This window comes from Pleurodeles waltl, chromosome 4_2 (assembly GCF_031143425.1).
Source record: "Pleurodeles waltl isolate 20211129_DDA chromosome 4_2, aPleWal1.hap1.20221129, whole genome shotgun sequence".
NCBI classification, from domain to species: domain Eukaryota; kingdom Metazoa; phylum Chordata; class Amphibia; order Caudata; family Salamandridae; genus Pleurodeles; species Pleurodeles waltl.
The window spans coordinates 284,031,947-284,045,477 of record NC_090443.1 but is presented as its reverse complement, the minus strand read 5'-3'; the positions used below and the strand labels follow the sequence as shown (position 1 = coordinate 284,045,477).

The following is a 13,531-nucleotide window of genomic DNA, read 5'->3' as shown; positions in this document are numbered from 1 at the left end:
CAGGAGTCCCTCTCCCTCGCCCAAGTGGAGGTTTCCCCGAGGAATCCCCCCCTTGCCTGCCTGCAGCGCTGAAGAGATCCCGAGATCTCCCATTGACTTCCATTACAAACCCGACGCTTGTTTCTACACTGCACCCGGCCGCCCCCGCGCTGCTGAGGGTGAAATTTCTGTGTGGACTTGTGTCCCCCCCGGTGCCCTACAAAACCCCCCTGGTCTGCCCTCCGAAGACGCGGGTACTCACCTGCAAGCAGACCAGAACCGGGGCACCCCCTTCTCTCCATCCTAGCCTATGTGTTTTGGGCACCACTTTGAACTCTGCACCTGACCGGCCCTGAGCTGCTGGTGTGGTGACTTTGGGGTTGCTCTGAACCCCCAACGGTGGGCTACCTTGGACCAAGAACTAAGCCCTGTAAGTGCCTTACTTACCTGGTAAAACTAACAAATACTTACCTCCCCTAGGGACTGTGAAAATTGCACTGTGTCCACTTTTAAAACAGCTATTTGTCAATAACTTGAAAAGTATACATGCAATTTTTATGATTTGAAGTTCCTAAAGTACTTACCTGCAATACCTTTCGAATGAGATATTACATGTAGAATTTGAACCTGTGGTTCTTAAAATAAACTAAGAAAATATATTTTTCTATATAAAAACCTATTGGCTGGATTTGTCTCTGAGTGTGTGTACCTCATTTATTGTCTATGTGTATGTACAACAAATGCTTAACACTACTCCTTGGATAAGCCTACTGCTCGACCACACTACCACAAAATAGAGCATTAGTATTATCTATTTTTACCACTATTTTACCTCTAAGGGGAACCCTTGGACTCTGTGCATGCTATTCCTTACTTTGAAATAGCACATACAGAGCCAACTTCCTACATTGGTGGATCAGCGGTGGGGTACAAGACTTTGCATTTGCTGGACTACTCAGCCAATACCTGATCACACGACAAATTCCAAAATTGTCATTAGAAATTGATTTTTGCAATTTGAAAAGTTTTCTAAATTCTTAAAAGTCCTGCTAGGGCCTTGTGTGTTAAGTCCCTGTTTAGCATTTCTTTTAGAGTTTAAAAGTTTGTAAAAGTTTGAATTAGATTCTAGAACCAGTTGTAGATTCTTAAAAAGTATTCCAACTTTTAGAAGCAAAATGTCTAGCACAGATGTGACTGTGGTGGAACTCGACACCACACCTTACCTCCATCTTAAGATGAGGGAGCTAAGGTCACTCTGTAAAATAAAGAAAATAACAATGGGCCCCAAACCTACCAAAATACAGCTCCAGGAGCTTTTGGCAGAGTTTGAAAAGGCCAACCCCTCTGAGGGTGGCAACTCAGAGGAAGAGGATAGTGACTTGGAGGACAATTCCCCCCTACCAGTCCTATCTAGGGAGAACAGGGTCTCTCAAACCCTGACTCCAAAAATAATAGTCAGAGATGCTGGTTCCCTCACAGGAGAGACCAACACCTCTGAAATCACTGAGGATAACTCCAGTGAAGAGGACATCCAGTTAGCCAGGATGGCCAAAAGATTGGCTTTGGAAAGACAGATCCTAGCCATAGAGAGGGAAAGACAAGAGATGGGCCTAGGACCCATCAATGGTGGCAGCAACATAAATAGGGTCAGAGATTCTCCTGACATGTTGAAAATCCCTAAAGGGATTGTAACTAAATATGAAGATGGTGATGACATCACCAAATGGTTCACAGCTTTTGAGAGGGCTTGTGTAACCAGAAAAGTAAACAGATCTCACTGGGGTGCTCTCCTTTGGGAAATGTTCACTGGAAAGTGTAGGGATAGACTCCTCACACTCTCTGGAAAAGATGCAGAATCTTATGACCTCATGAAGGGTACCCTGATTGAGGGCTTTGGATTCTCCACTGAGGAGTATAGAATTAGATTCAGGGGGGCTCAAAAATCCTCGAGCCAGACCTGGGTTGATTTTGTAGACTACTCAGTAAAAACACTAGATGGTTGGTTAACTGGAAATGAAGTGTGTGACTATGTTGGGCTTTATAATTTGTTTATGAAAGAGCACATTTTAAGTAACTGCTTCAATGAAAAGTTGCATCAGTATCTGGTAGACCTAGGTCCAATTTCTCCCCAAGAATTGGGAAAGAAGGCAGACCACTGGGTCAAGACTAGGGTAACCAAAACTTCCACTGGGGGTGACCAAAAGAAAGGGGTTACAAAAACTCCCCAGGAGAAAGTGGGTGACCCTAGAAACAAAGAAAAAGAGTCCTCTGTAGGCCCCCAAAAACCAGAACAGGTGGGTGGGCCCCAAGACACAACCCAAAACAAAGGTGGGTACCAGGGTAAGAACTGGGATGCCACTAAGGCATGGTGCCACAACTGTAAACAGTCTGGGCACCACACCAAGGACACTTCTTGTCCCAAAAACAAACCCCAGAACAAAATTCCAGGGGTAACCAGTGTAGCCATGGGAGATGACTCCTCAGATGAGGAGGTCTTCATAGCCTTCAACTGGAAACAGGGCCCAACAGGTGAGTTGGAGATTCCAGAGGGAAGTAGACACTTCCACCACCTACTGGTGAATGGAATCCCAACCACTGCCCTGAGAGACACTTGTGCCAGTCACACTATTGTGCATGACAGGCTGGTACTCTCAAACCAGTACATCCCAGGTGAGATGGCCAGAGTAAGAGTTAGCCCAGACAGGGTCACTAATAGGCCTGTGGCTCTTGTGCCCATAGAAGTGGGTGGAACTTTTAGCTGGAGAAGGGTGGTAGTCAGTACAGACCTCCCCCTTGATTGTCTCCTTGGAAATGACTACCCAGAGGTTAGTCAGAGCCTAAGAGAAGAACTGGTCCAGGGCCAGTCCTCTCCCAAGGATTCTGGAGTGCCTGCCTCTGCAGTAAATGCAAGTAGGCCCCAGAAGAAAAAGAAAAGGAAACAGAGTAGGAAAGGTGGACAACCTTTAGCCAAGGTTCCAGCAAGCCAAGGAGATTCTGCTCCAGTAGGGGAGAACTCCAAAAATGGCTCTGATAAAGTCCAACCTGACCCACAAGAAGTCCTGGCTAGTCAGGCAACTGTTAAGCCTGAGTGGGTGGCTCCTCAGCTAACAGAAGAAAGAGTGGAAGAAGGGTGTTTACTACAAGATGTGGTAACCCCCCACTCTAATACAGCAGACAGGCACCCTGAACCCAAAGAAGCCTGTAACTTAGCCCCTTCCCTTGTAGGTGAAGAGCTAAAGGTGTGGTTCTGGGCACTGACAGCTGTCAGTGGCCTCTGCTGGGTGTTAGCCTTTATGGCTGCACTATCCTTGGCATGGTGGTCTGACCCCATGCCAAATAACAAGTTAGGCCCCCTGACCCTGTTGGTCATGGTGGGGTTACTCCAGCTCTGGGTAACCTCTTTGGGTAAGCTAGGGGTGACCCTGGCTAAGATAAGATTAGCAGAGGTGGATACCTCTGACCTCAAAATAGAGAGAATGGGTAAAGACATAAAAAGCACAGACAAGAGGCAGTTCAGACTAGGTCCTATCACTGTGGAAGTGGGTCAGTTCCCCAGAGGGAATGACCTGAACAGGAGGATGTAAGGCAGAGTAGGCCCTGCAACAAACCAGCCATTTCCTCTACTCTTCCTCGCCTGACAGACTAGGAAGACTCTTCCAGCGTTGGCTGAGTCTCCTGGCCTGTGGGCTGGGGGGGGCTTGTGTAAAGAAATGGCTCCCTGTTGCAGTTACCCCCCACTTTTTGCCTGATACTGATGCTGACTTGACTGAGAAGTGTGCTGGGACCCTGCTAACCAGGCCCCAGCACCAGTGTTCTTTCACCTAAAATGTACCATTGATCCCACAATTGGCACACCCTGGCATCCAGATAAGTCCCTTGTAACTGGTACCTCTGGTACCAAGGGCCCTAATGCCAGGGAAGGTCTCTAAGGGCTGCAGCATGCATTATGCCACCCTAGAGACCCCTCACTCAGCACAGCCACACTGCTTACAAGCCTGTGTGTGCTAGTGAGAACAAAATGAGTAAGTCGACATGGCACTCCCCTCAGGGTGCCATGCCAGCCTCTCACTGCCTATGCAGTATAGATAAGACACCCCTCTAGCAGGCCTTACAGCCCTAAGGCAGGGTGCACTATACCATAGGTGAGGGTACCAGTGCATGAGCACTGTGCCCCTACAGTGTCTAAGCAAAACCTTAGACATTGTAAGTGCAGGGTAGCCATAAGAGTATATGGTCTGGGAGTCTGTTTTACACGAACTCCACAGCACCATAATGGCTACACTGAAAACTGGGAAGTTTGGTATCAAACTTCTCAGCACAATAAATGCACACTGATGCCAGTGTACATTTTATTGTAAAATACACCACAGAGGGCACCTTAGAGGTGCCCCCTGAAACTTAACCGACTATCTGTGTAGGCTGACTAGTTTTAGCAGCCTGCCACAAACCGAGACATGTTGCTGGCCCCATGGGGAGAGTGCCTTTGTCACTCTGAGGCCAGTAACAAAGCCTGCACTGGGTGGAGATGCTAACACCTCTCCCAGGCAGGAATTGTCACACCTGGCAGTGAGCCTCAAAGGCTCACCTCCTTTGTGCCAACCCAGCAGGACACCCCAGCTAGTGGAGTTGCCCGCCCCCTCCGGCCAGGCCCCACTTTTGGCGGCAAGGCCGGAGAAAATAATGAGAATAACAAGGAGGAGTCACTGGCCAGTCAGGACAGCCCCTAAGGTGTCCTGAGCTGAGGTGACTCTAACTTTTAGAAATCCTCCATCTTGCAGATGGAGGATTCCCCCAATAGGGTTAGGATTGTGACCCCCTCCCCTTGGGAGGAGGCACAAAGAGGGTGTACCCACCCTCAGGGCTAGTAGCCATTGGCTACTAACCCCCCAGACCTAAACACGCCCTTAAATTTAGTATTTAAGGGCTACCCTGAACCCTAGAAAATTAGATTCCTGCAACAAGAAGAAGGACTGCCCAGCTGAAAATCCCTGCAGCGGAAGACCAGAAGACGACAACTGCCTTGGCTCCAGAAACTCACCGGCCTGTCTCCTGCCTTCCAAAGATCCTGCTCCAGCGACGCCTTCCAAAGGGACCAGCGACCTCGACATCCTCTGAGGACTGCCCCTGCTTCGAAAAGACAAGAAACTCCCGAGGACAGCGGACCTGCTCCAAGAAAAGCTGCAACTTTGTTTCCAGCAACTTTAAAGAACCCTGCAAGCTCCCCGCAAGAAGCGTGAGACTTGCAACACTGCACCCGGCGACCCCGACTCGGCTGGTGGTGATCCAACACCTCAGGAGGGACCCCAGGACTACTCTGATACTGTGAGTACCAAAACCTGTCCCCCCTGAGCCCCCACAGCGCCGCCTGCAGAGGGAATCCCGAGGCTTCCCCTGACCGCGACTCTTTGAACCTAAAGTCCCGACGCCTGGGAGAGACCCTGCACCCGCAGCCCCCAGGACCTGAAGGACCGGACTTTCACTGGAGGAGTGACCCCCAGGAGTCCCTCTCCCTCGCCCAAGTGGAGGTTTCCCCGAGGAATCCCCCCCTTGCCTGCCTGCAGCGCTGAAGAGATCCCGAGATCTCCCATTGACTTCCATTACAAACCCGACGCTTGTTTCTACACTGCACCCGGCCGCCCCCGCGCTGCTGAGGGTGAAATTTCTGTGTGGACTTGTGTCCCCCCCGGTGCCCTACAAAACCCCCCTGGTCTGCCCTCCGAAGACGCGGGTACTCACCTGCAAGCAGACCAGAACCGGGGCACCCCCTTCTCTCCATCCTAGCCTATGTGTTTTGGGCACCACTTTGAACTCTGCACCTGACCGGCCCTGAGCTGCTGGTGTGGTGACTTTGGGGTTGCTCTGAACCCCCAACGGTGGGCTACCTTGGACCAAGAACTAAGCCCTGTAAGTGCCTTACTTACCTGGTAAAACTAACAAATACTTACCTCCCCTAGGGACTGTGAAAATTGCACTAAGTGTCCACTTTTAAAACAGCTATTTGTCAATAACTTGAAAAGTATACATGCAATTTTTATGATTTGAAGTTCCTAAAGTACTTACCTGCAATACCTTTCGAATGAGATATTACATGTAGAATTTGAACCTGTGGTTCTTAAAATAAACTAAGAAAATATATTTTTCTATATAAAAACCTATTGGCTGGATTTGTCTCTGAGTGTGTGTACCTCATTTATTGTCTATGTGTATGTACAACAAATGCTTAACACTACTCCTTGGATAAGCCTACTGCTCGACCACACTACCACAAAATAGAGCATTAGTATTATCTATTTTTACCACTATTTTACCTCTAAGGGGAACCCTTGGACTCTGTGCATGCTATTCCTTACTTTGAAATAGCACATACAGAGCCAACTTCCTACACCTCTGGAATGGAAAACTACAATCTGGACAGCCAGTCCACGACTATCTAGGCCATAACCCAGCTGCCCCTCCTCAGACACGTCCTCTTTCTTTCCTGCTGCGAACCAGATATGTTCCTTTCATTGTTGATCTGTGTTTTGCTTGTGCGTTTAGGTTGGGCCCGCTACGGTTTCCTTTATACCAGTAGCTGCGCGTTCTGTGGTGCTTGCGCTCTTGTTTGCTTATCACAGGAGCCGCGGGGTGCGGTTTGCTCCCCGCTCGTGGCTCCTCAGCCCGCCACGCGCTGCGGTCCTCCCGGTGCGCCTGAGGGGGGCAGAGTGGTGCTTTTTTCTCAAATGCGCATTGCGCATCTCGGTGGTTCTCGCTGGGCCTGCGCTTTTAGTTGGATTGACAGCCTGAGCCCACGGAATCGCCTCTTGGCATTGCGCTCCCTGGAGCCCTGACGCCTGTTTTTTCCAGGTTGGTAGTGGCAGCGCGAGGCGCTGTGTTTGTTGATCGGCGGCCTGACGCCGGGAGCTACAGGTCTGTACTCCTGATTCTTTAAGCACTTGAGCATGTGCTTCATATCTAGGCTGCCGTGGGTTGGGATCGGGCGTGTTTTGTTTGTTAAGCTCCCAGAGATCCAGGGGATTACAACAATTCAGTTTTGGCCTGTTTGTGATCTCCTGTTTTTTTTTCCCCATTCCACCTAAAGGCCTGTCAGACTGCTGACCTTTACTGCGCACTGCATGCTGTGCAGATTACATCTGGTCTCGGTTCTATATATTCTGTGCACGCTGTCCATATCATTGTTGGGCTTTGCCCTAGCCTTACGTTTCTAGACCCTGTAGTACGTGGTCTTCTGGTCAGCATGCAGGGAGAGGGTTATGTGGAGGAAGAGACCTTGTCGGTCCTTCCCGTTGATAGAGTTTTGTGGCGCGGTGGATGCTTCCATTCAGCAGGCGGTGGTGGCTGCCATTGAACCCTTGGAGAAGAAGCTGTTTCAGCTAGCTCATTCCTTTCCGGCCCCTCTCACCGTGTCTGCCCAAGGTCCACCAGAGTGGGGTCAATCAGCGCAACACCGCTATAAGCTCAAACTGGAGGGTGCCCTGGATATGTGGCCCTTTGAGAAGGTGAAGTACGCTTTGGCGGAGCCCTCTGCTTGGGATGGCGATTTGCGATCCCTCTTGCCATTGGCGGATCTGGAGGAGGGTGATTTGCACAATTCTACCGATGAGGAAGGCCCTTCCAGGCCTTGGCGGCCCGCTCAGGCTTCCTCAGAGCTTCAGTTGCCTATGGGATCGGACATGTTGGATCCCGATGACTTGGTCCACCCCGCTCCTCCGAGTGGGTTCCTTCTGATAAAGTCACGTCTTATGTCGCTGCCCGGCTGCGCAAACCTCTGGACAAGGAGGTTTGGGCGCGCCTGAGGGCAGAATGCCCCCCCCTTCTCTTCTGAGGAAGGTTTCTTGTACCACGTACATAGATCCCAGGATGGCTACTTTCCTGCAGAAATTTATTAAGGACCCCAAAACAAGGGATCAACAGGCCCTGGCGGGCCTGTCAGGATAAGCTTTTCGATATTTCTGTCCCTCTTACTAAAATATTGGAGTTGGCTGAGCAAGCCAAAGTGTCCGATACTCCTTTGTCTCCGGAGGTGATCTATGGTTGGGCCCAGAGGGCTATAATATTCCTCGGGAATGCCAATTGTGGCCTCTCTGCTGAAAGGCGTAGATCGCTCCTTATCAAGGTGGACCTGAAGTTGGGGGACCTGGCTTGGGTGGAGACGGGGCCTGTGGCTCAGGGGAATCTCTTCGGAGATCCTTTCATTAAGGAGTTGTCTAATTTCGTGGCCACCTTCACGTCGCTTGATAAGGCACTTTCATCCATTAAGAAGATTGTTTTAGCCGTGCCCTTTTATCTCGGCTCGTCGCAAGAGAGGGCACTCGGCCAGCTGCTTCTACATCCAAGGCCCCGCTAAAAATCAAGCCCCCCGCAGAGCGACCGAGCAGCTGTGCTACGGCAAATTCTCCCCCACTCGGAGGGGACAGCGTGGCAGAGGAGCCAAAGGATCATTGCGAGGGCAGCTACAAGGAGCTCAGTCCGGTAGGTGTCTTGTCGGAGTATTCCTTCCAATTGGGGGGGTGGTTGGCTCTTTGCGCTCACGAATGGGAAGCCCTTACTTCAGACCTGTGGGTTCTTCAGACAATCAGGGGGTTTCACCTGGAATTTTTCGGTTCTCCGGTGCAGCTCGCCCGCCCGCACCCCTTAGCGCTCACCCGTTCTCAGCAACGTTTGGTGGATCGGGAGGTGGGTGAGTTGTGCCAGAAAGCAGCTATAATTCCAACTTCCCTGGTGCTAAACCAAGGTGTTGAGGCTGATAGTGGAGCACCTCCGGGCGAGGGGAATGCGTCTGATCATTTATTTGGATGATCTTTTGCTGCTGAATCAGTGTCCCCTCAAGTTGAGAGAACTTCAATACGCAGTCTCTCTTTTAGAAGGTTTAGGTTTCTTGAGAAATGCCAAGAAGTCGGCACTAGTTCCCTCCCGGCAGACCACTTTTCTGGGTTTTGTCATAGACTCGGTGAACAAGACCCTCCGTCTTCCCTCTTGCAAGATCACGAAGATCTGTCAGGAGTTAAGGAAGACCATCGCCCGCTCCTCGACCTCACTGCGTCAGGATGCTCGGATAGTGGGCCTTTTGTCCTTGTCCATACAGGCGATTTTTCCAGGTCCCCTTCATTTCAGGGCAATCCAGCGATTGAAGGCCTCTCATTTGTGAGAGGGCCTGTCTTATTCAGATCAGGTGATTCTTTCGGAGGAGGCCAGAAACGAGATGGCATTGTGGCTTTCCCACACGGAGGCCTGGAACGGCCGGGCGATCTTCGGCTCTGACCCAGACTTAATAATAGAATCCGACGCCAATGACTCGGGTTGGGGAGCTCACTGCGGGGACTCCGTCACTGGGGGAAGGTGGTCTGCCGATGAGCGAGCTGTCAGCCGAGACGCCGTCAGCAGAGACAGGTTGTGGTGATCACTCTGGTCTGGCGGTCTCAAGTGTGATTTCCGGTTCTTCTGGAACTTTCTTGGGATTTTCCAATCCTTCTCCCCCACAGTCCAAGATATTCTAAAGTATCCCATGGGTCGGAGTCACCCATTGGTACTCCAAGGCCAACTTCCTCTCATGGCTTGGAGGATTTCAGGGAAAGATGGAGAGTCCAAGGCCTTTCATCGGAGGCTGAACAATTGTTGGCCGCAGCCTTGGCGGACAGCACTTCTAAGAGATATAAATCTGCATGGACAAAGTGGGTACGTTGGTGTCTTCAATGTGAAGAGGATCCCAAGGGGTGCAACGTTGTCCCAGTCTTGAACTTCTTGGCCTCCTTTGGGCATGGCCTATCGTACGGTTAATGCGTACCGCTCAGCGATTTCAGCTGACCATCTCCCGTTACAAGGCTCACCTTCGGTGAAACATCCTTTGGTGTGCAAGTTGTTATGCGGCATTCGCCTGGCTCTTCCTCCTCAACCCAGATACTCAAATCTGTGGGATGTCAATTTGGTTCTAAATCTTTTTCAATCCTGGCAAGCGAATAAGTACTTATCCAGGAAAGAAATTTCAGACTAGCTCGCCATGCTTTTGTGCCTCGTTTCTTGCAGAAGGGTTTCTGATGTCAGGTTACTGGAGGCCTCCGGTAGGGTCTTTATTCCCCAAGGGGCTACTTTTCATGTGTCTAGGAGAACTAAGACGGATACTAGACTGATTTCTTATCCGGCCTTTGATGTGTCTCCTAAGATGTGTGTAGTGAGGTTCCTCAAGGCCAATGAGGTTGCGACTGAAGACGATAGACCCCCCGGGGGAAACTCAATTGCTTATTTCCATTCATAAACCCTTCAAAGCTGTCTCCTCTCCGACCATTGCCAGGTGGATGAGGTGGGTTATGTAGGAGGCAGGCATTAACGTGGCACGTTTTGGTGCGCATTCTGTCAAGGGTGCAATGGCATCTAAGGCTTTTTCGCTCGGTGCTGGTCTGTAAGACATTACCAATGCAGCTGACTGGTCTTCTGATTCCATGTTCAAGAGGTTCTATTTCAAGCCGGTTGTGGACATGGCGTCATTAGTGGTCGGTAAGCTTTGAACATGCATAATCTTCGCCTCCAGTCCTGCCATAGAATTAAACATTTCCTAGCTATCATAACGGAAAGTTTCAATTCTATTAAGCACACGGAGTCGAGGATTATTCCCACCTGGATACTGTTCATTTGCCCTACCCAAGGGATGGTGTTATCCTGTACGGAAACTCTTTTATGAGTAAGTAAGGTTTTTAGAATCCTTGTACTATGGCAGAAGTTATTGCTATGCTGGGATATTGTTTTCCGATGTCATTAACTTATTTTTCTTACAGCTTATATTCACATGACTGTAGTCTAGGTTTCTACTCAGATACAATGTTTTTTTCCTTCCCTTGTAGGTGTTGAGACAAGCAAAGGGGAATGATTCTTCCATTATCATCATCTTGCGTCAAGAAAGAGGACTTGCCTGAGGAGGGACAGCAGGGATATGGCTTAGATCGTCGTGGATTGGCTGTCCAGATTGTAGTTTTCCATCCCAGAGGGTTCTGGGAAGTGTTGTTTTTTTGCTTCCAACGTCTGCTGTTTGAATAAAGTAAAGAAAGTAATGCATAAGCCTCGCCTCCGTGTCCTTAATAGAATTGAAACTTTCTGTTACGATAGCTAGGTAATGTTTGTAATTCTCAGACACTGTATTATAACTATCCTAGAGCACAATATTCTACCTAATATTCCTTTGTACAGAAATCCTCAGTAAATTGTGTAAATCAAACTCTGTACTGTAAACAATATGTACCTTGCTAGGTCTTAGGTCAAGACATGGTTGACTCTTGACTGTTTTTTTCACACCTTTTTAATGTACGGTACTCTGAAACCCTGCAGCTGATGTTTGCACTTTAAAAAGCAAAAACTAAATAAAATCCGCACTCTCTCCCCGCACCTTTTTGCAGTGTCATTATAGTGGATAATTGTGGGGTTCGCCTCTAGACCTTCTCATTTCTTCCCCCTGCTTTACGGTTTCTCAGTTCTTTGCTACAAAGGAAGCAGGGATGATAGAAACCATGATGGTGTTCACTGGTTTTACTGTCTTATCAATGTGCAGCTTTGTCTCAGTGTTGCATAGACAGCTTATGCTTGTGAATAGTCTTGTGTGTTCTTCCAGCAGAATATCCTCTATTTAAAACACTCGTGTTAATAGCAGTGCATCGCCTCTATAGCAGTTGAGTAATGTTCTTTCCTGCTTCTAACAGCCAAATCTGAGTTGTTGCCTTTAGTTCCTCAGGGCGGCCCTGGGTTTCCAAACTTACGCATAGATATAGCATTGTTGCTCTCCTTTAGGCTGAGATCCATGCTCAGATGGCAATGAAATTTCTTTGACTTTAACCTGTTCACCCGTTGAATCCAGGTGCTGACATGACACTGACAAAGTATCTATCTTACTATTGTGTCAGTTCCATGACTGCTCGCCCCGCGTTTTGGGTGGCAACTATGTTTAGCTTCTTTTCAACCTTGAAGATTGCAAAGATGTCTTTAAGTATTTTGCACTGGTGTTCCATGATGTGTGTGACCTGCCTGTTTTCACAGGGTTCGGAAATGCCTTGGCAGAATTCCTTTCGTCTTGCAACCCCTCTGCGAAGGGCTTGCAGTCTTCTGAGCCATGCCATAACCTTCTTTATAGCATTTAGTGCAGAGATACCAACCATTGAGATGTGGGAGGTGTGAAAGGAAGGAGATAGGGGCTGATAAAGGGAGACGTTGGTGTGTTTCCCGACAAGGGTGCTGTTTCTTGTTGTGGTGCATTCTGAAGAATAGTTGAGCTTTTATCATGCCTGTCTCATTTTCTCCTCCCTATTTCCTATATACAGATGGCGCCGGCATCTGCCACCAAAGGCAATTCTCCATCCAGCCAGCACAGATGAAGAAGCTGCCAAGACGGTACCTCGGCCAGCCCAGTCATTTTACTCACCCACATCTCCTGGCACCTGGTAGGGCATTCATTCATTTATTTATTCATTCATTCTCTGTCTTTCGAGCAGCCCCCACACATGGAGCACTAATGACACTTGACTGACCCTAAGACAAGCATGTGAACAGATGAAGGCACATATATACCCACACAACTACATTCAAAGACCCACCGTCCCCAATTACAGAAATCAGTGCTTTAGAGTTGGGAAAGAATACAAGAATCTAGAAGGGTCATTTAATCTCTTTGTTACTAGTTTCTCTCCCATTTTGTTCCACAGGTGAGGTGACGCCTGGGCTGACTCAGACAGAGTATGCCTTGCGGAGGCACAAGTTGATGGCACTGGTTCAGAAGGAGGCGGTCGGAGCCGATACAGAGCATGCAGTCCTTCTCTTGTCCAACCCCACTTACTACATGACTAATGACATCCCATATCCCTTCCACCAAGACACCAACTTCCTTTACCTCACAGGCTTCCAGGAGCCTGACAGTTTGCTGCTACTGCAAAGCTTGCCAGGCAGGACCCTTCCAGCTCACAAAGCCATCCTGTTTGTGCCAAAGCGGGACCAGCGACGAGAGCTGTGGGATGGGCCACGATCGGGGACTGATGGTGCCACTGCTCTTACAGGCGTGGATGAGGCCTATGTTATCGAGGAGTTCAAACACTTTCTGCCCAAGCTGCAAGGTGAGGCAACAGTGGTGCTCTTAAACTGTTGAGGAGACTGGGGGCAGAGCTACATGCAGATTGGAAAAGCAGCTTAATATATACAGCAACAAAGTTTATACTAGCCTGGTCTGGAGTGTGAGGAGCAGGAGGCTATAGAACTGTAAAGAAAGCAGCATAAAAGGGCATGATAAACACATCAAATTTATGTTCAAGAGCAACTCCTTTTATGCACTAGTGACATTCTTCCCAGCAAGAGAAGGGACTCAGGTAAAGGCTTTTGCAGAAGAAACGAACCCCTCCCCACACACACATGGTCTAGTTTCCCCATGCCTTTTCTCTTCAGTTCTCTTTTTTGTCAGGATGATTGACTGCACTGTGCCTACTTTCTCATAGCGAGCTCCCACACGCACATGCAGGTTTTGTTATTTTACTTAAAACTAATTTCAGCTCGAGCACTTGATGGATTTCTCTTTCATCTTCCCCTTAAG

General features: G+C 49.0%; 1 protein-coding gene across 2 annotated transcripts in view; it reads left to right on the top strand.

The window, feature by feature from the left end:
* Nucleotides 1–13,531, top strand: part of XPNPEP3 (X-prolyl aminopeptidase 3) — a 173,174-nt gene that overhangs the window by 50,888 nt on the left and 108,755 nt on the right. For both annotated transcript variants that reach the window (XM_069231141.1, XM_069231142.1), the window contains exons 2-3: nucleotides 12,276–12,395; nucleotides 12,657–13,061. In XM_069231141.1, the coding sequence (XP_069087242.1) occupies nucleotides 12,276–12,395; nucleotides 12,657–13,061 (525 nt within the window). The remainder of the gene's footprint in view (nucleotides 1–12,275; nucleotides 12,396–12,656; nucleotides 13,062–13,531) is intronic.